Below are 26,964 nucleotides of genomic sequence, written 5' to 3'. Positions count from 1 at the left end.
ACTGTAATGGCGTGTAACGCGAGTCTGGCGGCCTTTATGGAGCTAGTTGATTCGGACTCAGAAGACGAGTGTTATGAATCGCGCTTGGTTTGTGCTACAATCGAAGTTCTCGAGAGGCATGAACGCTGTCGAATTCCTCTGTATTATGAAACTGTCGTGCCGAGGTACATGGAATTCGAGTACAAACGTTTGTTCCGACTGTCTTCACGCCGTGTCCAGCAACTTGCCGACATGTACGAGGCCTCCGAGTTCTACCTGTCGAGCAGGGGCCAGATTTCGAAGACCGACGTCGCAGCCATTTCACGATGTCGTCTGCTTCCGCACTTTTTCACCCACGTACGGGAAGGTGCAGAGGCTTTTGAGTTCAACGTGAAACTGGGGCAGAGGGAACTACGAAAAGAACGCGGGCGGGGCAAGAGTGCGCCGAGGAGGGGACGAAAAGAATGAAAAGGTGCTGCACCCTCCGAACCGGTTCGCTGGGTGCAAGGAGGTGCAAGCGAAAAGAACGCACCTAGTGGCTACAAAAAGTGTGAACTGGCGAGTCTCTACCCAGCCTGGTGCTGCCCCCCAGCGAACCACAAAGAAGAAATCAAAGCCATTTCAGAACACGAGCACATTTCTCCGCGACTTTGAGGACACTATAAAGACGATGTGACTAACGGAAGAAATGAGGTGCCCTTCTGGGCGTCAGGCCACGTGAGGACTTTTTCTGGGACACATTAATGCTAATGGACCTATACTGGCTTTGGTGATCCCGAAGGATTACATCATCGTAATGATTCGCCAGTGGGATTGTGGCCTTTCTTTCGTAGATACACCACTTCTTTCTCTGAATTTTTGTAGCCCTAGACAGGTTATGACCGCAACTTTTATGTGTTCGCAGTATCTCAATCAAATAGCTAGAAATCCTGCCGACCATTGGACGACTGTTGTGTGGCGTCTTGTTATCGTTGTACGTAAACATATAATTCATAACAGCACAAGGTAACAACAAGTGCCGCTGAGAGTCGGCAGTACCTTAGAAGATGCTGGTTATTTGGTGAACCGCATTTGTGTGCCCTTTTTATAAGCATTGATTGTTGCTATACATAAAGAAGGAGATAATCTGATTTGCATTCTTGTTCTGTTATATGTTAATAACGCAGTTAACGGGTGCAATAAATCTACAACACGTGCCACTATATATATGAATTCGACAAAGCGGGTCGGGTTCACTGTGGAGTCGAGTTGTTGAACTCGACCCGACGCTGTTTGCATGAACCCGTTCCAACGGGAGGCGATCGCGGCGACACCCCGCGGCGAGACGAGCCGACCTACTCTTAGAATTGGAAAACTCAAAGAAAGGAATCCACCTCAAAACACGGTGAGCCGAAGGCACTACAGAAGAAACCACAATCAGCGCACACAATAGTTTTCGCAGATGACATTGTGCTGATAGCAGACGACTCGACCCACCTACAACACCTGCTTGACATCTTCCCCAGGAGAGCACAATTAGAAGGCATGAAATTCAGTAACGAAAAATCCAACGTAATCAAGATCGGCGACGATACAAGGCTGCCAACACTATTCCTAGAAGACACGACAATATATCCTACGCCGCATCATACACACATCTTGGAGCGCTACTCGAAAACAAGAGGGACAACCTCCAACAACGCGAAGAGAACATTATCAAGGAACTAAACAAGAAGAAATGTTACACCTGACACCTAGCCAGGCATTCCTACCACCAACATCACGTGGGATGGCTTCGCTGGAAAGCCACAGCAGTAGCAGCGACTTACGCAAATGAAGTGCCATGTTTCAGGCGATATACAATGGAGCAGGGATGGGCAGTATTTAAATACATCGTAATTAAAATACTATTTAAAATATAAATAAATAAAATATACCAATATAAATAAATGTATTTATATTTGGTATAAATACGGACTAGAAAAATGTATTTATAATTATATTTAAATACAAATTTTCGGGGATTTATTCCTGTAAATACTTTATAAATACTCCTAAATACAGAATATAATGACTCATATCCTAAAATTGCCCTGCATTTGACCGTTCGGGAAGAAGGGCAGGTTTCAAGCGCAGTTATCCCATATTTGCGCCAGCATGCACACGCGACATCCATTCTATAGGCGGCGAGTTTTTCACTGCTGTTGCGAACAACGGTCGCGACTACCCAACTACCTTGTTGTACGAAGCATCTCCGTCAAACTTAATACAAGCCTTTGTTCATAGGCCCCTGTGGAGAGGCTGTTGTCCTTTGAGAATTTGATTCTACGGCCGAACAGAAGATGCCTAAAAGTTGTAGTCTTGTAGAAACTTCTACTATTAAAATCGTTATGATAATCTAACAAACGAATGTTATTGTTGCTTGCTGATTTGTTGTTATGATCATTATGTCTGTAATTCCAGATGCCATCTTCCTCACAGTAGATTTATGGTAGTAGTTACGGCATTTAAATACTGTATTTATACTTTGTATTTAAATACTCACATTGAAAAGTATTTGTGAAGAGTATTTAAGTACCCCTTTCAACAAGGTATTTTGCATTTATATTTAAATACTCAAAAAAACGTATTCATGCCCATCCCTGCATTGGAGCATCTAGACAGACAACAAGGAGAAATTGGAAGATGGCTCTTACAAGGTTCTTTCGCCACCCCTAACGTCATTATCGAAGGCCAAATGGGGTGGTCCCCGTTTCGGTATCGGGAAGCTAGATCAAAGGCTCACTACCTATAGGGAGACTAATCCATGGATCCCGCAGTGCCTTCATGACCCGCCTGTTCCGATATATCCTATATAAGGGCGTACGGATAAATTGGATAAAAAGAACCACCCAGATCGACAAAATCTACAGCTCCGAAACGAAACAGAGCACCGCAAAATCCGACCATCAGTGGTGCAAGATGATCCAGAAAGAGATGAATACAGTGGAGGAAGCGATATCACTCTCTTCTGTAATAAAAAAGAAAAAAGAAAAGAATAGTCTGACCCTCTATGTCTATATGGCCAGCATAAAACTTGCCCAGCGCCCGAAATCTTCAACAGGGTAGACAAAGGAAGTGGTTTACTGTTTCAAGCACACGCAGGCTCCCTACTAATGAGCACAGGAAACACAACATGCTAGCTATTTTAATCGACTGCCCAGCACTAGCAACGACAAGAAATCTTCAGACTAAGCAAAAAGAAACGGCTCCATAGGCTTGAACACGGCATGTGATGAGCACACCATCAACCACAGCAAGCGACTCATCCTGTCGTGGGATAGGGCACAGAGAAGAGCAGAAGCAATCAATCCGATCAACCGATCAAACCGCCCCCGATGCCCCAGAGGACCAGTGCTGTGGAACCGAAACCGAAACATGATCTCGACATCTAATCCAATCCACCAGCCAGGCTGGCCGCGGCCAACACCACATAGATAGAGAGAGCCTGCTTACTCGACGACGTGACGTAACAATTAAGTGTCAGCGAATCAGGGCGGTGCTTTTCTACGGCGGCAGCCAATCACGAACCTGCCTTCAGCGGTACCGTGGCCATGAAGACGAACCTCCGTCGTCTGCGAGTTGTGATTGAAAGACCCTGCGTACTAAATGGGAAAACTTGGAAATAAAGAGCAAAACGGTCTCAATCTTTATGAAAACTGGTTTTCTGGAAAGCGCCTCGCACTTTTTTGGTCTAAATATTAAGGTCTGCAGGTTCCAGGTGAACTGCAGACATTTTCGGGTTCTTGAATTCGCAGAACGGTGAATCGCAGTAGCTGACGAATTCTGACTCTTCAATGTCCACGTAGCGAAGGAGGGAGAGGCATTGCCTAGCGTGACGTGTAACATCACGGTACCATTACCATTACCTGCCCAGCCTACGGGTGACGCGGGCGACACAACAATGTCAAGTAACAAGTCTCCCTAACCACCTATCATTTTTTTATTCCTTCAATCTGGTCTGTGCGCCTAGATTTGCGCCAGTGGTGACCTTGAGGCACCTGACCTGTTTTAAAAGGTACCTGGCGAGCCTGAACCTAAACCCGTACAAGCGAAGCCAGTGCCCGACTCTCACCGATAGCGTTTACATGCACCTATGTACATGTCGAGTCGAGCGAGTCAACCCACCGCCGATGTCGGGTTGACTCAGCTCGGCTCGACTCGGTGTCAACTCGACCCGACAGCGTTGATGTGAGCGAGTTGACCCGACAGCTCAATCCGACTCGCTCCTGTCGAGTTCATGTAAACGCGGTTTACTGTCAAGTTGGGGCTTTCGGTGTTCGCTCCGTTGTCTTTGTCTTAAGATTTTTTTATTTTGGTTATGTCAAGAAGCATACACTATATAGGATACAGTAACATACAATATTGTATTAAGCTTCGGTGTAACTGCAGACGAGATTTGCTTCCGTAGTTGACTCTATTGCGAACGCTACGGCTATTACATTACAAGCGAGGCAAATAGCAATTTTCTTTTTACGACACCTTCCACTCTGCACACGCACAATCCGCTTGCAGATTCTGCCGCGTAGCACTTTCTGCGGTACATACATAATACTCGAGCGCCCCATAATTAAAGGGAACGCAATATTGCCAAGTGGCTCCTGTCTATCCTTGAAAGATACAAAGACCGATGTGATGCAGGCCTATTTAATGTTTGAAAAATCATTCAGCATGTTTTTCACCAGAACGTGCAAGAACGCCGGGGATTCATTCGCGAACCAGGCGCGCAGTCGAACACCTTCGCGAAACTTCCGAACCTCTTGAGCGGTAAGTTCACCCTGAACCTTCCCGGGACCGATGTCTTATATCGAAGCTGCTGCTTCACGTAACTTTCAGTGTGAACAGGCTCGCAAAACATCCACGCGTAATTCACGAAAAAGACCCTCTGCTTCGACACACCTGGAGTGACATTCGGCACGTCCTCGTTTCGTGCGAGCTTCAGAAAGATATTGTACAGTGGTTCTACGATGGCGACATCAGCAACGTTCTCGTACAGGAACGACGATTCGTCGGGGCCATTGTTGATGAGTGTCTTCGAACTTTCAAGGAACGCTCCCTGAATGCACCACGAGCGTGACAGGAAAACGCCCCGCGAGTGAGTTGATAGCAATTTGCGTGTCGCCCCGTCGGCGCCAACAGTGCTGCCGCGTGCGTCGATTGTGGCAAACATACCTCGCACCAGCGGAGCTAGAACAAGAGGTATCGACGCTGCATCAGATAAACGATTAGCTTTAGCGGCGAAGGCTACGGTAGCAGGCGAGAGCAGGATGGCGTTGCGCTCTGGATCATAAGAGAACCCGGGGCGAAACACAGACTCTGATGGCGTCATGGGTTCCTGGAACTGCGTTGGGTCGGCACTTGCCCAGTATTTCGTGCGCACGAAGCGAGCCAACTTGTAGTACGCCGCAATCATCGGCCCCTGTTCTTCAGGAACTGTAGGAAAAGTTGAGGTAGACAAAGTCTCTTCTTCCCTCACAGGCAACACCTCTATCTTCATGCGATCAATCTGAAGTGCCACGATACGAGACTCGTTCGTGGTCAACCACGGTGCCGAATGCGCAGCTCGTTTCATTTCCGAGCGTGCGGCATCTTGCAGCCCTCTGAAGATATCCACTAGTTTGTCTTCGTCCCGGTCAAACGATTGGCTTTTTCTCATCATTGCCGACCACGTCAACGTTCGGACACCCACTGGGTGGATTCGCTCCAGCATGAACATACAGGCCGCAAGCCGAGCTGAGCCACCGGTTGTTAGTTTGATTGCGTGGCTTACAGGAGCTATGAAGTTTACCTCGTCGTCGGGAAGAAGAGGAGATATACGTATTAGCAATAGATAGCCAATGTAGTTGATTAGGGTTCGTCGGCGAACCTCGGGCAAGATGATGGCCAGCTGATCAATGTAGTTTCGGTCGAGAATCGCAATGTTTGCCAAAGAGACGCCAGGGGTTCCTTCGGTAAAGTACGTGAGGTACCGCAGCCAGTTCCAGTTTCGCAAGTTCTTGAATGCACCCACCGGTCTAGTAGCATGAATTATTGGTACGCTTCGACTCGAAGGAGCTGCAGCCTCTGCCATCACCTCTTCCAGTTTCACTATCTCGGACGCAAGGTCACGCGTCTCACGAGGAGCTCTTTTTCCGAGAGATAACACCTTATAAACAAATTCACTATACGTCATAAATCCCTCTGTCGCTTCAAGCGTCACAAAACGTCGCAGAAATATAGGCGGCGAGTCCACGTAGATCCCCATTTCATTCTCCCATGATCCTTGGCGAAGCAGGACCGTCACGAGAGTGGACGTTCCTAACAGCTTATCCGTAACCCTGGCGACGTCCTGGGGGCTTACATTCGGCAGGTTATTATGGTAGGGCCATCCGGGTATCCCAAGGTCTGACAGTATGTCGCGAAATGCGATCCACTCAGAGACGTCCTTTCGTTTCTTCATGCAGCCACGAGCGAGAAAGGCAGCGTGCCCCACGAACGAAGCTGACGAGGTGTTGACGTAGTCGTCGCTCAAATAGTCCCATAGGTGACGCAGGACCGTGCCAGTTGCTCGAGACATGTACGTATCCAGAGTTCCATTGTCGCCGTACCAATTCGCGGGACATACGTGGGAATAAAAGTTACTGCAGGGATCCACCGAGTAGTTCAGGTTTCCACCGGGGGACCGTCTTTCAGCTTCACAGCCGTCGGATACGCACGTCGGTATCTTCTTTGTCTCGGATGTCGCTTCGGTAGTGTTCGCTTTGCTGCGCGTATTCGAGAACAGCGGTAACTTTTTGAAGAGCAAAAAGACGTTCCCACCATCTTGATATTCTCCTTCTCCGCGCACAATCATATTGGATACTCCCAAAAGGAGAAGGACAAGAAGTAAGACGAGAGAGAGGAGAAGGAACGACAAGCTGAGGGTTCCGCACTGCCATTTAGCCCGTTCCGTAGTGGTGTGCTCAAGCCGGGTGTCTTCGTCTGTAACGTGCTGATACACGTCTGCTTCCTGAGCTTGCTCCAGCGAGGAGGCCGCTGAGGCTGTTGCCAGGGAAGGCGGCTCTTCGAACTCTTCGCTGGATGGAAGAACGAAACGTGTTTTCTGCTGGTAGCGCCGTGGAACGGCGTGCAGGTACTCAACAGGACGTGTCACGAACCGCGCTGGAGCGTGATAAAATGCCTGGTAAGGGTACACACGGTCCGAGAAGGCCCGGTATGCTTCCGGTCGGTAACGTGCCGTAGGGTAAGCTGAGGATCCTTGATCGAACGGTTCGTACTCTGCGTCGATGGCATGGCGGTCATCGGTGAGATATGCAGTCGACGAAATACCTGACATGTTTGCGGTGAAAGGATGTGGCGCTGAGAAGAACGTTTGCTGGGCTAGCTGGAATGGTGCACGCGTCCCCTGGTTTGTGAAGAAGATGACGATTGTTACTGGCTCCCTAGCTCCCACAGGGGGAACTACGTGGTGGTGGTGGTGATAGGGCTTGCCGTTGTCGGCCTCACGTATGTGGGCAACGTCACGACTCACGCCCTGGGGGAATGTGCGTCCTGGGCCGACTTCTAAGGGAACTGTGCCGACATATGTCTGAAAGCGTCTGAGGAAAACCCAGGAAAAACCCCAGACAGCACAGCCGGCACCGGGATTCGAACCCGGGTACCTCCCAGTCTCGACGTGACATGGAACTACTATTCAGGCACTTACAGTTACAGGGACCATCCTATGAGAGGTGCCACTTGTTCACAAGGTTTGTTACCGGAAACGGTGACGGAAAGGAGAAACCTTAGCTTCCTTAATTGCGCGGAAAACGAAAATCGAAAGGGAAACGAAAGTATCTTTGACTCCCTTACCGGAAAGCGATACGAAAAAGTCGAAGAAATACAAAAGCGCGGTAACGATTATGGAAACTGAATTCATGAGTTCGTGCTGGTGGACATTGCCACACTTTTGGTGGCTAGTACTTGTCACGGTCTTATCCAGCCAAGCTACACATGGCTCATCTGAAGGAACTTGCTAATAGACGGGCAATTGTGAGATACGCATTGTTTTCAATAATGAAAGTGTAAAAGAAAAAAAAATGCGAAAAATGAATGCGACTACCTAAAATAGATGTCAGATGCATCCAATTCCTGCGTCTTTTGCAAGGCATGCAGCTGGCATACCGATGAGGTGCCCAGCGGTGAGCAGAGGTCATCTTGAAGCCTGCCTGTGACTTTCCCATACCTCGTTTAAACGTTTGGAAACAAAATGTTGAGCGTAAATACTGATATTTTTATTAGTCCTAGAGCTTCGAAAGCCATGGGGGAATTCATTAAGACTATTAAGCAATCCAACCTGGTACACATGAGAATCCGCAACTGTTCAGCACAGGTCGAAACCGGTGCATTAATAAGCTCAGAAATAAAAACGAAAACAAAAAGTCGACTTTTCCATGCCTCCAGAAAAACAGTGGGATCGCTCGGTAATATCATGGCACCAACACGAAACAGAAACACCATCAGAAACACAAAACTAAGACATTATTATTTTCGGTAGCAAACCTTTCTGCGTCTATCAATGTGGTGCATTTCATTTATGGACTAGCTGTAAGTCTGTTGCTTGAATGTATACGCTATGCAAGTAGGTCAGCTGTCTACACAGCTCCCCACTTTCCCGCTCTCACCTATTGTCCGTGCAGCGACCTCATTGGTCCCTCTCCCAAATGAGGTGGTAACGCTTTCACATTCGTTTTCCGCGCCGGAGCTGCCGTTCGGTGTTCGCGATTGGGCTGATCGTGTCACGTGGTGTCCCCTTCCGTCCATGTTGAGTCCCCTCCATCCAAAACCGTCGACAGCGCGTTGTTCTCCAGCGGTGAATGGCGAGATTGGCGTCCCGTTGCTAGGCGACGCAGCCGCGCGGGACTCAAGATGGCGGCCTCGCTCGTCGGCGTGGCTATAAGTGTCGCCACCCTGTTCCCTATTTAATGACTCTATAGGTAACAACAAACATCTCAAGGTTTGGCACACGCGATGTCTTCTGTGGATCCAACGCAGGAGAAGCATATCGGTCCGCCAATACGCGCCTATTGCTGCCATGTGAGACACTTGGTCACGTGATGTTTCTCACTTGCGCACAGACAAACTACTGTCGCAGCTTCCTCGGTATGTTTGTGACAGCTGAACGACACCTGACCTAACGTGTCCTCACTTCACCTAACCCATCCTATCTACATCCTAACACCCCTAAAACAGCCCTAGTCACCCCTCCTAACACCCTTAAAATCCTAACACCCTATCCTATCACCCCTATCAATCCTAACACCCCTAAAACACAGCTGCCCGGGACCATTTGACATTCTACAGTGAACATGTTTCTTTTTGTTTTGTTTCTTCGCGAGTCAAAAATACCGACGCGAGCGCCTTCCTGGAATCCGCTTAGAATCATGCGGGAACTCACACGCGCAGCAAACTGTACCGTTATAATGAGGCTGTATTGAAGAAGTGCCGTTGCACGCCAGTTGTCTGTGGTTCGTTATATCCGCCCTCTACAGAAGGCGAGCATTCGGAAACCTTCCTAAATCTTTTTTGAACAACTCTTCAGGGTTCTCAGCTGTTCAGAAAAGTGCTGCGTGCATGCTGCTTACCCTGATTGGATGGAATTACGTTATTCCGAGAAACGCGGGCTTCTATGAGCGCTCAAGAAGGGACCGTTTTGCGAAAGGTTTGTTAAGGGAATGTTTCTCGTCAGATTGCGGACGTCACCCATTTCTCGTTCCTGTTCCATGTTGTTTCGCTATGCGTTGGGAGAGGTCGACTTGACGCCGAGAGGCGCTTCTCAAAAACATTAGTGGCCTATCCATGCTTCGGTACGAAGTAGGTCACATGCAACTCGTACCTGTAAATAGTTACTTGTTTACTAGTTCCAGTAACTATGTTACTTTTTGTCGAAAATTACTTGTACCTGTAATTAGATATCACTTTTGATGAAAGCATTTGTAAAATGTAACTTCAAGTTATACTCTGGTAGAGCCTGTGGAATGACCTTTTTAATGTGGGAAAGGATCTTTTGGGTTCAAGCGGGAGAAGCTTCCTGACAATAACCCCTAAAAAGGAAATGCGAGTAGTAGCACTATTACGAGTAACAGTAGTACGACTATTACAAGTAGTATACATGCAGGGTGTTTCACGAAAAATCAGCCAAAGTTTAACAATAGAATGGTTCATCGTACACCACAAAGACGGACTGCATAGTGTTACCACTGGTATGAGGATGCTCAAACTATTTTTGTTTTGTAATGAATTTGTCGTTTTTTTTTTTTAATTATAAGGATTAGAACCAAAATGTCAATGAGAAAAGTTGTAGCGGGCAATAAAACGACACGAAACCTGGTTGGTTTGCAACTTTGTACCTCTAACGGATCCTTTTTTTTTCCAGCTCCGAAGACAAACTTTCGGGTTTGCAAAAAAAAAAAAAAAAAAAAAAACCGACGCGGGTGTTAAGCCATATTGTCAAAACGTCAAGAGAACTATGACTAGCCTTCGTTCGATAGCAGGACGCCAGAGAGCGCTATGTTCCGGCGCTTCTCGCACGTGTGCGACAGGTCCCACGTCGATTTCTTTCAAACCAGAAAGCTAGTCTTTGGAGCCGAGAAAAAAGGACCTGTTAAAGGTACAAAGTTTCAATCCATGGATTTCATGTCGTTCTTTCGCCGGCTACAACTTTCTCATTGATATTTTGGCTCTAATCCTTATTTAAAAAAAAACGGACAAATTAATTTCACTAATTAATTAATTATAAAACAGGAAATAGTTTCAGTATCCTCATACCACTGGTAACACTATGCAGTCCGTCATTTTGGTGTGCGATGAATCATCCTATTTTTAAACTTTGGCTCATTTTTAATGAAACATCATCTATAGTATTTAAGAGTAATCCAGTCCTACATGTATACTAGAGGTCTTAAAGGAACATGGGAGGTCTCGAAAAAAAAGTCATGAGGAGTAGATATTAGGATTACAAGTCCAGGACACATATTGGCACAAATACAACAAGTGCAATCCTAGTGCGCAAAGGAGAATTCCATCTCGCGAGCCAGAAAAGCTGCTTCGCTCAGTGCTTGTGGCGTGCTATTTCCGAGCGGTCTGCCTGCCAGCGTATTACTCTGGGGGGATCGTGCACCCTACGCCGACTTCACAGGTAACTGTGCCGGCATGGGGTCTTAAAGCGCCTAAGGAAAACCCAGGGAAAACAGCCCAGAGAATCAGTAAAGCCGGTCCCCGATTCAAACCTGGGTCACCTCTCAGTCTCGGCTGCCAGTCTGAGCCATCACTTCTGAAAGTGGGGTAGTCCTTGCGAATAGCATGGGGAACCCCAGTCCCCCGAGGGCTTATAAGGAACAAATTGACGAAATAAGGTCGCGCGAAATAAGAAACCGTTTACCGCACTAAACCAGCGATCATGGGGGACCTGAAGCTGTGGATCGAACGAGCACTTGACAGGAGGTCTTGATGCGTGTGATGGTAAACTTCTGACAAAGACTTCAATGCTGCGTAGCATCACGCGGTGGTGGTGGTGGTGGTGGTGATGGCGATAGGGCTTGCCGTTGTCGGCCTCACGTATGTGGGCAACGTCACGACTGACGCCCTGGGGGAATGTGCGTCCTGGGCCGACTTCTAAGGGAACTGTGCCGACATATGTCTGAAAGCGTCTGAGGAAAACCCAGGAAAAACCCCAGACAGCACAGCCGGCACCGGGATTCGAACCCGGGTACCTCCCAGTCTCGACGTGACATGGCCAGCACGCTAACCACTGAGCCACGGGAGCTGGTGATCACGCGGTGACCACTTGAAATCCGTCATTTTTTGTTAGTGGCGACCTATCAGTTAGTATAACTTTGTCTTGGCCTGTGTTTGAGTTCGAATTAATCTCCAAGAAGTGTAACGTGCTTATATAGTGCAACGTGTTCCCCCTTTTTTTTTTCTGCTATTTTAAAATCGTCAGCTAATTACGCACATCCCGGTATATCGCAATTGGAACAGTGTCAACAACATCGCCATCATTCCGGGGCACGTAGACAGCGCCACTGTGGCTAGTAAGTAAACTAAGTTCGGCACAAGCTTTCAGTAGGAAAGTCGTCTAGCCTTATGGCCTCCAGTATACTCTCTGTAAATCTTCATACCGACGTTCCATTCATTTACATCCCTGTTTTTCCTTGCTGCCACACTCTAAGAAAAAAAGGAGTAAAACGGGGAGTAATCGCAGCTTCTACTCCCCTAGTCTGAAAATTACTCCCCATTTTACTCCCCTAACCCGACATTGAGTCCCGACATTTACTCCCCAGGACTGCAAATTGTCGCTGAACTTCGCGAATGGTTTCCTGAATGCAACAGTCTACGTAAATATGTGCCCTTGGTCAATTTGAACGGCATAAGGCTGTGTAACTCAGCCAACGTAGCAATTTTCCAGCCACACAGAGTAAGAAACAGTTAGCGCATCTTTCTTCGTAAATTGTGCACTATGTATGGCGCAAGATTTTATATCACTCGATATATCACGGTTGACGGTTTGCTTCAAAGTATTTTCATGCATGCACACGAATTATACGTACTTGGGACTCTTACAACAGCGCGTGCAATGCAGTCTCCACTCTGTAACATTCATTTACTCCCGAAAGGGACTATTTTTTTGTGGCAATGCATTTAGTCCCCAAAAGAAGTAAAAGTACTCCTTTTTTTTTCTTAGTGTGCACCACCACCATCGTCACCATCATCACCATCATCATCATCAGGCTCGACAGTACAGTTTAATTTCAATCGCTGCAATTTCTAAGCAACGTACCTCTCATCCTAATTCCTCTGCGCTGACAGACACCGATATTGCGTACACCTTTCACAGACTTCCCTTCCCTCATGTCAGTTTGGAAACGATGTTTGATGTTTACGAAAATTCTATTCGGGCGCACATAATCTACGCATGATTCTGCAACGGTGATAAATACGTTTTCGCCGAAACATGGAATGATAAGAGGCTAAAGTTTTTCACTTCACAGGGGAGAGATCTTTCCGCGCGTCTATAGAGGGATTCTCGTCTGCGGCAAAATGTAATGCCGTAGGATGCACGCACCGAATATGACACATACAAACGCAAGAACGGATGTTGAATGTTCGAAATACAGGAATTCGAAACAAGCAAAAAAAAAAAAAAAAAAGGATACAGAAATGAAACGTGTTTCAGTGGAAGGTGACGAATGGTGATGCAAGAAAAAAAGTGACGCCGAGAAAGGCGTATATATCACCTTCGTTCTGTTCCATATTACGTCTTCGGGAAAGATTCCAAGTATGAGCGATGTCTCGAAATCCAGCGCTTGTGCGGCGGCTTCTTTTGGTGTTGATCTGGTAGAGGGAAGAACGAATGCTGTATTCCGACTGGGCTGTGGTTTGAGAGCTGATTTGCACATGTCGTCAGTAAGAGAACCGCTTGTCCGAAATATTTACAGAACAGACAAAAATAAACGTGTCAGATTCTGAAAACTTGGCAACAAAAGCGAGATGGAGTATCGAGGTGCACGGGCGCTTATGAAGTGTAGTTTTTTTTTTTTTCACATGCGACGCAGAAGTATAGCGGCAAAGTTAAAGGTACTGTAAAGCAGTAGAGTCGCAATCTCAGGAGTTTCGATAGTCTGAGTCTATAGTATTTCAATAGTCTATTCGATAGTCCAAGCTCTCAGTGCCGTCTGCCTGTAGTAAAGCAGTAGGGTCGCAATATCAGGAGATTCGATAGTCTGAATCTATACTTTATAGTCTGAGTAGTATTTCAATAGCCTGCCCGATAGTCTGAGCTCTCAGTATATCCTTTGTCTGTCCCGTGGGATTTATCTATTAGAAAAAAGTAACTTTATTTCACACTTCCAAGTGAGTCTATAGTATTTCAATAGTCTAGTCGATAGTCTGAGCCCTCAGTACCCTGCGTCACAATTTCTGTCCCAATTGCACTCATAGTTCTGCAGAAAATTAAAATTGAAAATTACGAGCAACACTGTGTCGAAGCCGCCACCGACTGCGCATGGGTCGTCAAGCACGGCGGCAAAACTACATTGCATGCGCATAACACTGTGTCTAAAAATACAACAAGTCGGCTACGTAGTCGTCATGAGCAGCAAACCAGCCCGGAACATAGACCACTGTTGCTTGACAAATTGGGGATTATTTCCTGCCAGGCATCGCCCTGAGCCGTTTTACCGCAATTTTACGACCAAATTAAAAAAAAATATTTAGCGCTCCTTTTCACATCTATAACTTGTTGTGCTAGGTTTACAAGCAGCAAGTTGTTAAACTACACCTGCAACCTAACGTGTCTGTCTTCTGCTTTGCGGTACCTTTCACATTAAAGGGCCACTAAAATCCAAAACAACTTGCTCTCAAATGAAAGTCTGTGTTTAAATCGGTATAATTGAAACAAAATCAGTTCACAGAACACTACCGTTTAGAAGAAAAACGCAATGAAAACAGAGCCGTCTTTGGCGGCATCCAATGGAGACCCGAGAAGCAAAGATTGGCGCCATCCAATGAGACAGCAGGAGAGGCGTGCGCATGCGTATCGTGGCCTTGTGGATTTGGAACGGGTCGGATCGTAGTGTTACGTATATGCGCGGCATGATACGCACTGATTAATTTTTCAATGCAGATTATTCACTGAATTGTAGACCACAACAGTTGTCGCGAATGTCCCACTGACAAAATTTATCTTCACGTTCTTCGGACAGCAACGCCAGTGCGCTTCGCAACGCGCACTATATTTTTCACCGGGACTGCTTCATGGCGTGGCACGCGCAGCATGCACTAAAAACCCCGATGCACGAGCTGAAGTGTCGTTCACTGCTTAGCGCCGATGCAAGAACGAGTTCGGTATAATTTTGATTGTAGCTTGGTAACCGAATCAAAGCTTTGAACTATGATAAGAAATAGTTACTACCTACCTAGTTAATACCTATATAGTTACTTTTTGTTAAAAACCTATGTAACTGCTGTAAAACAAAATAGTACCTTTTTTCTATCGCTTTTCTCACTTCAATCTTTCACCGAGCGTACGCGCCACACTGCAAGATGGAAGATTCCTAAGTTGAGGACAGATTACGGACGCCAGTCGCTAACCTGTAGCCTTCCACATATACTAAACCGGTTTTCCGCACTGAATTTGCACGTTAATGATGTGTCATTGTCCTTCCTAAGGACACTAAGCATACGTGGTGCATTGTGTAGCTGATTATGCTGATTTGTTTCCAATGTGCAGTGCATGCATTTCGGGTATATGTTTTTCTACGGCTAGATTTTGATATAACTATCAATGATGAGTGATAAAGGGTCGTGCCCTAGTCAAGCAGCTTTTTTGCTGCTTTTTGGCCACCCTGTGATGTACAGGTTTTTACAAATGTTCCAATAAATGAAAATGAAATGAAATGAAATTAAACACGAAATTAACGTAACGTGTAATGTAATTTGAAGTGAACTTGTTTTTGCATTTTAGTGCACCTTTAATGTTCAATTCCACGATCATCCGAGGAAATTGATTTCCACTGCCCACTCGAGCACCTCAGATATATATGTATTTAAAAAAGCGTATGTCCGCGTGTTCAGATGAGCAGCTGCATAGGAGTGAGCTCGAATTATGAGTTTTCTCTCGTTTCCTTCACAAGAGAACATCGGTATTCGAAGAGCGTAATCTAGGCGCACACAAAAGTCTTCCGTGCTCTAATAGCTTTCGACATTCAATTTCCAACTCCGATTACCACTCCTAATAAGCTGGTACCCATTTGTCTGTTGCTCCCTGAGTTTCTCTTTCTTATTTTTTTTTTCAATGTCTTACGAAATCTCTTCTCTCGTAAGCCCGAGGGCAAATCCCAAATAAATTGAGTTCTGCCCACGATGTTAGTTTTGCAATAATGAGCCCGCCGAACGAATTTGAATGGCAGTACGACAGCACCATAGGACAGTACGTGCTGATGCATATGGGAAATCAAATGTCTGTCGGGTGCCACGGTGCCAGAAGGTGCCAGAAGTTGCTGATGTATATTTCAAAAAAGGTTTCACAACATTTGCCATTTAGTCTTCACAAGTTTTTTTTTTTAAACGTGAGGGATTGGGCACACGTTATTAACGTGGCTGCGTTTTTTTTTTATTGCGTGTTTGCGCCACGAAGCAGCTGTGGCTACATTTATTTATTTATTTATTTATTTATTACTATACCTTAAAGACCACGGCACACGGAAAACTTCCGCTCTATTTTATTGCAGTGTTGGCTGTTCACAAAAGCCCTTGTACGTGCAACATGAACGTTTAACTTTTTTAACTTTTTAACTCTACTTTTTGAACTTTTCAGATTTCACTTTTTTTCCCGGTTTCTTCTACTTCTGCACATTCGGGGAGAGGCTTTCTTCTGCTTCCCGGAGGCATTGTAACTGAAGAACGACAGCTAATCCAGGGGTGTAGCGTCTACGCCATTTCAGAAAACAACGGAAACTCATTCTATTTTAATTGGACAGGCGGTTTCATAAACCGAAACTATAAGAAGTCACCCGAAATCAAGAAGAACAGCAAAATACATTCGTTTTTACTGTGTGTCACATTTCTAAGCTTCTCTATATATTCTCCAAAAATATCCAGAAAAATCCAGAAATATCCAGAAAAATCCTGAAATATCCAGAAAAATCCAGAAATATCCAGAAAAATCCAGAAATATCCAGAAATTTCTCCATGGTTTTCTTTTAAATAATCAATCAATCAATCAATCCAGAAATATCCGGGTTTTATCCAAAAAAGCCCTCTGGAGAGAATCTTTTTAAAAAAATATCCTGATTTTTTTTTTTTTTTCAACCCTGATGACGACACGGCTGTTCGGCTTACTATTGGCACCATCTTCACGCTTGACTGCGTGGACGATCTCCTTTGGTCGCTCCTGACGCGGAGAGCAGGTGAGGAGGTGAAGAGAGAGTGAGGAGAATACACGTACACGTGACCATCCTAGCGGAACGTCAGGCGAGTTAATCGGGAGTTCCTCCTGCGTGCTCCGTTCCTTGGGTCCGGGCCCCCTGCCTCTGGAAATATGACGATTTGGAATGAAAACGCTCACACGCAAGAGGCTCGTTTGGAGTGAAATGAACATGGCCCGTTTGCATAAAGCTACTCGAGATCGGTTCTCACACTTGAGTTCTATCTCAAGCTCGTGCTCATCGTCTGAGACGGATGCACACTCTAAGAAAAAAAGGAGTACTTTTACTCCTTTTGGGGAGTAATTGCATTGCCACAAAAAATAGTCCCTTTCGGGAGTAAATGCACGGGAGTAAATGAATGTCACAGAGTGAAGACCGCATTTCACGCGCTGTTGTAAGAGTCCCAGGTACATAATTGGTGCGCCTGCATGAAGATACTTTGAAGCAAACCGTCAACCGTGATATATCGAGTGATATAAAATCTTGCGCCATACTAGGGCACAATTTGCGAAGAAAGATGCGCTAACTGTTTCTTACTTTTTATGGCTGGAAAATTGCTACGTTGTGTGAGTTATATAGCCTTATGTCGTTCAAATTGACCAAGGGCACATATTTACGTAGACTTTTGCATTCGGGAGACCATTCGCGAAGTTTAGTGACAATTTGCAGTCCTGGGGAGTAAACGTCATGACTAAATGTTGGGTTAGGGGACTAAAATGGGGAGTAATTGCAGACTAGGGGAGTAGAAGCTGCAATTACTCCCCGTTTTACTCCTTTTTTTCTTAGAGTGCAGGAATCAAATTTGAGAGCAGAATTTCAGATTTGAGCACCGTTCTCGTGTAGCGTTTTCAATTTTTGAGACAGGTAGCTACCAAACTCAAATGGGCTCTCAATTTGGAGAATGACTGCTCTGCTTTTTGTTTTTTGTTTTGTTTGTTTCTTTGGAAGCAGGCGGCATACCTTCTTGGTCGTATACAGTTAGTTGCTTTGTAACGGAGTAGTCTACTGCGTTTCGCCTCCTTTGTTGTCAAATTGGAAAATTTTGCTCTAATGACATCAATTCGTTTTTCAATTTCATGTGCCAGTTGTAACTTTCCGTCTGTCTAGGTTGGGTTCCGTCTCATTGCCATTCAACCGCTGAACAACACCGCTAAGATACGGACATGTTGCAGTCGTCTGCAACGTGCAAGCAAACAGAACACACAAAGCTTCGTGTTCACTTTATTGAACAAGATGACTTTTAGAATACAATACGATACAAATACTATCTGGCTAAGTTTCTTCAATGTTCGTTTGCAAGCCTTCTCGATGTTGTATCAGTTTGCACACTGAATAAAAATCATGGTCGATCCAACTGTAGATCCGACAGAAATGCGTTAGCATTAAAACTTGAAAACCTTTTGGGAACTCCCCTTCACAAACGCTTCGCAAGCCTTGACACGACCCTACGCAATGTTAACGCAAGTCAACATCCTCAATCGTTCGGGCTTCCTCCGATTCAGCTTGGTGGCGCCCTCTCGCAGTCAGCCTTCTTTTGCCGCCGCCCCTCCGCACAGCTTTCATAACCCATGGCGCGCCCACGCAGACATGTCTGAACCTGTCGACCAAAATAATCATTTTCAGCGGGACAGTCCGCGTGAGGTTAATATACACGTATCGCAAACCTTACTGTTTTCTATCCATAAAAAATCGTAATACACAAGCAAATCGAGGAGCCGCGAAAGTGACACGTATATAGTTCAGCGAAGCAGTCGGGCCGTTGAATTGCTAATATTACCAGCCGTGCAAGATCGCATTACGGGAGCCTGATGATTTTAATGAAGACAAAGCTTATGTATTCTCGATGTATTCTGCGGGATAAATAAATAAATGTAATCTCTGTCGTCTTCTTCATTTCGTCTACACTCTATACCTCGTTCTCTACCTAACCGCATTCACACTCTAAGAAAAAAAAGGAGTACTTTTACTCCTTTTGGGGACTAAATGCATTGCCACAAAAAATAGTCCCTTTGGGGAGCAAATGCGTGGGAGTAAATGAATATCACAGAGTGGAAACTGCGTGGAATTTACGTAGACTGTTGCATTCAGGAGACAATTCGCGAAGTTCAGTGACAATTTGCAGGCCTGGGGAGTAAATGTCGGGACTAAATGTCGGGTTACGGAATTAAAATGGGGAGTAATTGCAGACTAGGGGAGTAGAAGCTGCAATTACTCCCCGTTTTACTCATTTTTTTTTTCTTAGAGTGCACATGAGGACACGTAGGTGCTGATGACGTTGACTGCAGGGAAACTTAGCGGTTGCAAAACGAGGACAGTATAAACCACACAAACGGCAACCGATATAATAATAATAATATATAATAAACATCAGCGAGACGCAGATATTCAAAAGACTATTGAGAGTGGCGCTAGGAAGTTACATAACGCTAGACTTACTTCGAGACGGTCCTTTGTATCTCCAGCACAGTGCACTGCAGACGTTAGACGATGCTTGTCTTAATCCTTGCGCTATCCATGGAACGGCCTGAAAGAGAGTCTCTCCGTCGCTCTAAGCACTGTAACTCGCACAAATGGCGTCTCAGACTATCACGAAAACGACCCACTCAAAGGAAAAGCCAAAGACATACGCCATTCAGAGGAAAAGGAAATTAAAGGATATCCCTCCAGACAGCCTTTCAATCATATAAGTCTCGGCCTTTCCCCCTCTCTCTCCCTCATTTAGGTTCGTCGCGAAAGAGGAAGAAAAGAAAAGGCTTTGGAAAATAATGACAAGAGGAATGACATAAAGGACACAACCAGTATGACCCTATCCATAGCGTCTCCAATGAAACAGAGCGCGCCATTGTTGGCCGGCGACCTTTCTGAAAACAGCCGCAGTTCCGCCATAGAAAAGGCACAAAGGAAATGTGTGTTAGTTCTGGCAGAAAGTGTCTGCGGAAGAAGAGCGGTCACAGAAAGGCCGTCGCTTCTTTCAGAAATCGATTTGGAGCAAATCGCATTGGCACTAGATTGACATTAGTTGTCGTCTGCTGTGATAAAAAAAGAAAGGAGTTTGGAGTCGTATAGGAAAGCGGAGAAAGCGCCATTTTGTTATTGCTGTCGCCCTTGTGTACTACACGCTCGTATTTTTAACGACCGTCTCATCAACGTGGCGATCTACGCCAGGAAATACAAGCACTCGTCCGCAACAGATTCTGTCCTACATCGTTCCAAATTGCCCCATGCCCCTCTCCGTTAAGAAGGAGGCCGTACAATCTAACGCGTTATGAAGGCGTTGCCGCAATGCGGGCATCTGCACGCCAGAGCACCATATGCATATGTCGTCGGCGTACATACTAATGTGCACGTTCTTCGGCAACCGTTGCGGTAATTTCGCCATGACCACGGTGAAATGCAGGGAACTCAACACGCCTCTCCATAGCGCCCCGCTTGAGAGGTCATGACTGTCACTATTTCCGTCTTCTGTCTCCATTGCACTAGAGTCACTAAATAAGCTACGCTTCAGAGTATCGACACTGAGTTCCAAGAGCGAGCATGCGCCATCTTGTTTCCGCGCCACGCTATACTCACGCGCACGCGCACTGCGCACCTCAGAGCCGTTTATAGGGAGAGTTTGGCCATTATTTGATCTTATGCCGCCTCGTGGGTGTAGCCTATTTTGACGTCAAAGTTGTCGTTGCGCCGCCCAAAAGCCTGAATCCATGCAGAATCCGCTTATCAGCCATCTGGTGCGCGACATATTGATGCTATCCGTCAGCTTTGTTCTCGCAATGAATGCAATCTACAGGAATAACCCGCTTATGACCCACAGCCGCCTGTGATAAGAGGGGGGCTTTGTTGCCAAACTGAAACAGTTCAAGGACGAAGGGCTTTCGAAGGACAATGTACGCCCGTGTCTTTACACCTTCCATCGTAAACAACGATCAGCATCAATATGGCGTCGGCGACCAGCTGTCAACGAGACAACAATAGAGCACGGCGAGGGAGGTGGCTTAGCCGTGACGTCGCATATGCCGCGCTTCAAGTTAGGCTCCTCCTAATGGCCAAACTCTCCCTATAAACGGCTCTGGCGCACCTTAGCGCACGACGCCACCTATCGTGCGCGGGTGAAATGTTCCTTTCGTTTACAAGCAGCAGTTGACGGCCTTGAGATCACCTTGACATCCTCGGGACGACTGGTTGCCAATACATGGATTACCGAACAACAATCACACACGCTTCTCTATCCCACAGGGAGCATTATGTTAGCCGTCTTTGATCCTCAACTGGGGATTGTACCGGTGTCGTGCGGAAACAAGATGGCGCTCCTGCTCTCCCTTGGAGACATGAGTGTCGATACCCTGAAGCGAAGCTTATTTAGTGACTCTACATTGCACTGCCTGCACTGCTCTCCTTTCAAGGTAATCTGTGATCCACCGTAGCTGCGACCTTGTATTCCTAGGCTATGCTGACCATGTAGGACGTGGCTGTAACAGACCGTGTCGTACGCGCTTTTGATGTCTACAAATGCTGCCGCTGCGGTGCGACCTTGCGCGCATTCATGTTCCACGAAGGTCACCAGGTCTAATACGCCGTCCATAGTGCACCTGCCTTTACGGAAGCCAGACATGCATTCTGCAAGCAGCTTTTGTGTCCCGAGGACCCGTTTCACTCGACTTAGCACCACCTTTTCCATTACCTTGCTCACGCAGCTCGACAAGCGAATTGGCCTGAAGGATGCCATATCCCTGGGAGATTTCCCCTGTTTCAGCGAGGGAAAGACTCTGGAGATTTTCCATGTCGCAGGAAGTTTGCCATCATTCCAACTCTTATTGATTAGACATAACAAAGTCTTCTGAGCGGTGATGTCTAAGCTATCTATATGCTTGTAGGTAACGCCGTCGGGACCTGGCGACGATTTGCATCTCCTTGAACTTGAAGCGGCCTTAAGTTCTGCTAAACTGAAATCACCATCCAAGGCTGCACACCGCGCGTTATCGGTCAATACAGTACTCCGATTGGCACTTCCCACTGACACATGTTTTGAAGACTAAACAGCGCAGAGCATAGACAACGAACGTTTAATGGCTGCAAAAATGCAATGAAGAATATGAACTGTGAACGTGGGATGACTCATCATGTGAGAAAGTGATTCGTCATCCTTCACCGTTGTTATACCGCAGGTGATATATTTAACATCTTGCCACCCGCGAAAGCGCAGAGTCTTCTTGTGGTTCTGATGACTAGATCCTGTAACGGTAATGTCCTGTAAAGGTCCTGTAAGGTAAGGTTCGGCAATCTAGAAGATGTGGGTTCGAGTCCTACAGCTGGCTAACCTTTTCAGTGACTTTCACCTGTAATGGTGTTGTACAGGTCGTCTCAGTATGGTGCTACCAAAAGGTACTGAGGAGGCATGATCAGATTCTTCCATCGGAACCGGGAAAGACTTTCTGTATTTCCCCAATTCGCCATTGCAATCTAAATCGGTTTGGTTCTTGAATTGGTACGACGTCTTCGACCTTTATATAGTCTCAAATGACGCCATCATACTTCTCAATCAGGTTTGGCGTTTTCATTAATGTCCTTGTTGCCTGTGCGAATCGCTGTTGAGCGATGCATTCGTTGGTACCGAATCGAACCCGTGACTTCGATGGAAGGGACATGCAGTACCGATTGTCCTTGAAGGCTATCGTTTGTTGGAACTCGTACCATGTACTGTTGCTGTCATGTTCATCCCTTTCGTCAGCACGAATACCAATACATGTTGCTCATCAAGTCGTTGACCTCGTTTTGTAGCCCCGTCGTTGACGTGCAAAACAGTAAGATTAGTGCAGTTCACCAGCATTATGCTATTCGTGGGAGAGTAAGGGCCTTGAAAAGTCCACCCGAGAATGGTCTCCACAGCTCGAAGTCCTTGAACAATTTTGGGGGTTTTCCCCGTGGCAAAATCCCAGTAGTGGTCCGGTCCGACAAGGATTTCGATTGGTTGGGAATCAGTCACTGAAGAAGTGTCAGCAAGCACGAGTCTGTTTTCTTGCGTGTGCTCCACGATTTCCGTTGGGGGCACAGCCAGAATTTTTGTGCACATATCCTGACGACTACGAGTGCGACGATAGTACGATAGCTATCTGCCGGATAATGGGAACTTATGTTTAGTTCGACAGCGTCGGAAGGTTTGTGGACGTCGAGGACAGTGACCAGAGGCACCAATTGACACTGATTCTGTACGTATATCTGCCTGCAGTCGATGGTTTCCGACAACGCTCTGGTAATCAATGTGACTGTGAATGAACTGACAGTAGAGCGTCTGTGGCGAGTATCGGACAAAAGCTTCCTACTTAGAAGCCGTTCGGTTTGAGCTTCAGGTGAAAGGTCACCAAATCATATTTCCACGCACCGAGCGTAGACCGCTATGCGTGTATACCATATTGTCAAATACACCGCTCCTACATGTTTCACGTCGGTACTGAACATGCGGATACGTGTCATAAAATACTGAGGCCTCCGACGACCAGCGTACAAAGGCTACTTGAGGAACTTGTAGTGCAGCGACCTAGCAGAACGGACGTGCGTGGAAGGGTGCCTTCCCATAGAATAACTGGGCCACGTGGTTTAAAGTGTGAGGGCCAGTTCTCACTTGGCGACGCTCGGCGCCACGTCGTGAGAGGGCGCCGGAAGGACCCTGTCAGAGAAGGGACCCGTCAGAGCGCACGATTTTCTTGTTCACACCACAGTGGCATTCCGCTGAGAAGTCCCTATTGGAAAAACGAGGTTACCTCAGGATATCTTGAGGTTGTCTGAGGTTACCTCTGAATGCCTGTTGTTCTTCTGATGTTATCTCAAGAAATCCTGAGGTTCTGCCTCAAGACCTCAGGCCTTGCTTTCGTTGTTTTAAGGTAACCTCAAGAAATTATGAGGTGCTACATCTGAATCCCAGATCTTGCTGTGGTTCTTTTAAGGTTCCACCTCAAGACCTCAGACCCGGCGGTAGCTCTCCTATAGGGTTGCCTCAGCGAATCTTGAGGATCAACATATTGCCTCACACCTTGGTATACACGTTACAGCCTTGGGAATTTGTGGGGGATTTCTCAAGGGTCCTTTTCGTTGGAGAGGTTCGCAAGGTTTTTTGGAGTAGATTTTAGGTCGGTGACTTTTAATTTGGTATGTTAACTTCATTAAATTGGCAACGTTAATTAAGCCTGCACCAAACGCCACGCCAAAACGTGAAATTTAATAAGTGTCATCCACATAAACCACCAGAAAGACATAGATTCAATTATATTCGGTTATAAATTAATGCTCTGCCAGCACAAAGCGCCCACGAGTAGTACAACAATACGAACGTTACACAAAAATCACAATGAAAGAATTGCTAAAAAGCGAGCGCCCTGCTGATTATGATTCACATTACTAAAACCCGAGACTAGAGAACTACTAAAACAGACGGACACTGTCCGCGTGTGTCTGTTTTCTTAGCTCCCTATACCGGGTGTTTCAGTTAAATCCCCGGGCTAAATAATTCGCGAACGGGTGCACCAATCCACGAGCTTTCTTTTTTACAAGTATCTGTCCGATACCACCTACAAGCTGCACACCGTGTGGATTAGTGGGAGGCGCTCATTATTAAGATAAAAATGCAAACGAGTTAAGTAAAAAAGCGTAACTTCTAAAGCAGGGCGCTGTCGGCATTAAAATGGGTACTACCCCTTTTGGGACCTTCAGTGGACACCTTTTAGAGAAAAATCTGCCACCGAAGCGGGTCATTTGTTGCAGTAATTAATTGGTTTCGGTTTACGTATTTTTGTCGGGGCTTGTCGCTGCGAAGCACAAAAGGACGCTCTTTCACTCCCTTATCCATCAATGAATTACGTCCTTACACCAATGAATTACAACAATGAATTACACCAATGAAATACGCCCTTTTGCGCTTCGCCGCGACCAGCCGCGAAAAAAATACGTAAACCGAAACCAATTAATTACTGCAACAAATGACCCGCTTCGGTGGCTGATTTTTCTCTAAAAGGTGTCCACTGAAGGTCCCAAAAGGGGTAGTATCCATTTTAATGCCGACAGCGCCCTGCTTTAGAAGTTACGTTTTTTTACGAAACTCATTTTAATTTTTATTTAAATAATGAGCGGCTCCAATTCGTTCACACGGTGTGCAGCTTGTAGGTGGTATCGGACAGATACTTGTAAAAAAGAAAGCTCGTGGATTGGTGCACCCGTTCGCGAATTATTTAGCCCGGGGATTTAACTGAAACACCCTGTATAGTCTCGGGGGTTTTGGCAATACGCCTATATAGAAATAACACTACTCGTGTGAAAAATACACTACAGATTTCGCATGACCGGTCATCCGAAACCACAATAAGCGCAATATAGGATAAACGGTAGAAGTTCGCACGTTAATTTCTATTAGAGGCTGGAATGGATAGATAAAATTGCAAACAGGAGTTGTTGCGATATTTCCTGCTTCTATGAACTTCAAACAGGTTGGCATACGCCGCAATGAAATGTTGTCAAAAGAATTTACAAAACAAGGAATATTTGGTTTCGTTTCGTTTGAAAAAAAAAGAAATAGCGGGAAACATAGAACATCGGTGTCGGTTTTTACAGCTCCACTGAGTGGCCTCACTCCCTAAAGGGGAAAGGGGAAGGGCAAAGGGCGAAATAGAGTATGCTTCGATGGTGTAGGATCCCCAGCAGGAATATTTACAGAAAAGGATTCAGGGAGTTCAGAATATGGCAGCGAGGTTCGCGTCGGGTAATTATTCTTTTCTTATCCGCTCTCATGAACTCATTGCCGACTTAAGGTGGGACAACTTAAAGAATAGAAGGCGACAATATCGATTGAAATTGCTGTACGATATTCATAGCGGAAACACTGGTCTAAATAAGGATGAATTTCTTCTACCACCTGTGTATGTATCGTCCAGGATGGATCATCCTAAAAAAATTGAACCATTGCGTTTTTCAACGAGTGTTTTAAAGCAATCTTTCTTTTGTTCCACCATCCCAGAGCGGAATTCTCTGCCCCAAGAAGTCGTTAATGTTGCCAATAATACATTATTTATGGCTAAGATTAGGTGTCTTATGCACTGATTCTTTGTTTTTGTTGTTACTCTTCCTTTTTTTTTTTTTTTCGTTTCTACCATGTAATACTGTGTGTAGTCAGTGTACAATATTGGTGTGTTTTCCTGAGAATGATGCAAGTAGCATCACCATTGTACTTCCTCACTCCTCTGCTGTAATGCTTCACGGCGCTGCAGAGCTCTCTGAATAAATAAATAAATAAATAAAAATAGGGAACCAAGCAAAATAGCATTTTGCTTGGTTCGGGAGGGGCCGTACATAAAGCCCCTGGATTGGGAAAAGTAGCGACATCTTTTTCCCTTTCCCGCCGCGACCTTGGACCTTTAATGGCGGCCATAGCATGGGTTTGCGTGGTACGACCGCTATGAAAGGTCCAAGGTCGAGGCGGCACGATCAAAGGATGGCGGTACTTTTCCCAATTCAGTGACTTTAGCCGTACGCTGAGTTCCCGCTTTTATACGCGGTTCGTGGAATCCCCTCTGGTTAGAGCAGTTACGCGACTGCTTCCATCGCTTGCGAGTGCATTTGTTTCGTCCTGTGTGCCGCTTGTTAATAGGGTGTCGTGATGACGTGTGTATACGTGAGGTTCTTGACGACATTCGCGTTGTTAAACCTGTGGACAACGGGAAGAATTTTTCTTAAGACAACGATGGCACATATTTTCAATCGGAACACGGTACATCCAGTGGACGCTACGTTCCGAAAGGAGGGCGAGAAAACCCGTGGAAGCTGTTTTCTGGAAGGTACGCGAATGAATTTTTCTTGCGTATAGATTTTGTTGTATGTGTGTGCGTGCGTGTCTTGTTTCAAAGGAAAAATTATGCTTGAATATCTTGTGGATGGAAAGTGACACTTTAAAAGTTTATGCAACTTTGAATTTCTAATATTCGTGATTAACGTATTTTCAGATTCCCTGCGATGCCTCTCGGATAGGTTGCATTTCGCGTGGTAG

At 45.9% G+C, this 26,964-nt stretch overlaps 1 protein-coding gene across 1 annotated transcript; it reads right to left on the bottom strand.

The window, feature by feature from the left end:
- Nucleotides 1-4,675: 4,675 nt before the first annotated feature.
- LOC135385117 (endothelin-converting enzyme 1-like) lies at nt 4,676-7,312 on the bottom strand. Its single transcript, XM_064614293.1, has one exon. The coding sequence runs from the start codon at nt 7,310-7,312 to the stop codon at nt 4,676-4,678; it is 2,637 nt and encodes an 878-aa protein (XP_064470363.1).
- Nucleotides 7,313-26,964: the final 19,652 nt, after the last annotated feature.

This window comes from Ornithodoros turicata, chromosome 2 (assembly GCF_037126465.1).
Source record: "Ornithodoros turicata isolate Travis chromosome 2, ASM3712646v1, whole genome shotgun sequence".
Classification (NCBI taxonomy): domain Eukaryota; kingdom Metazoa; phylum Arthropoda; class Arachnida; order Ixodida; family Argasidae; genus Ornithodoros; species Ornithodoros turicata.
This window is presented reverse-complemented; position numbering and strand designations above follow the sequence as displayed.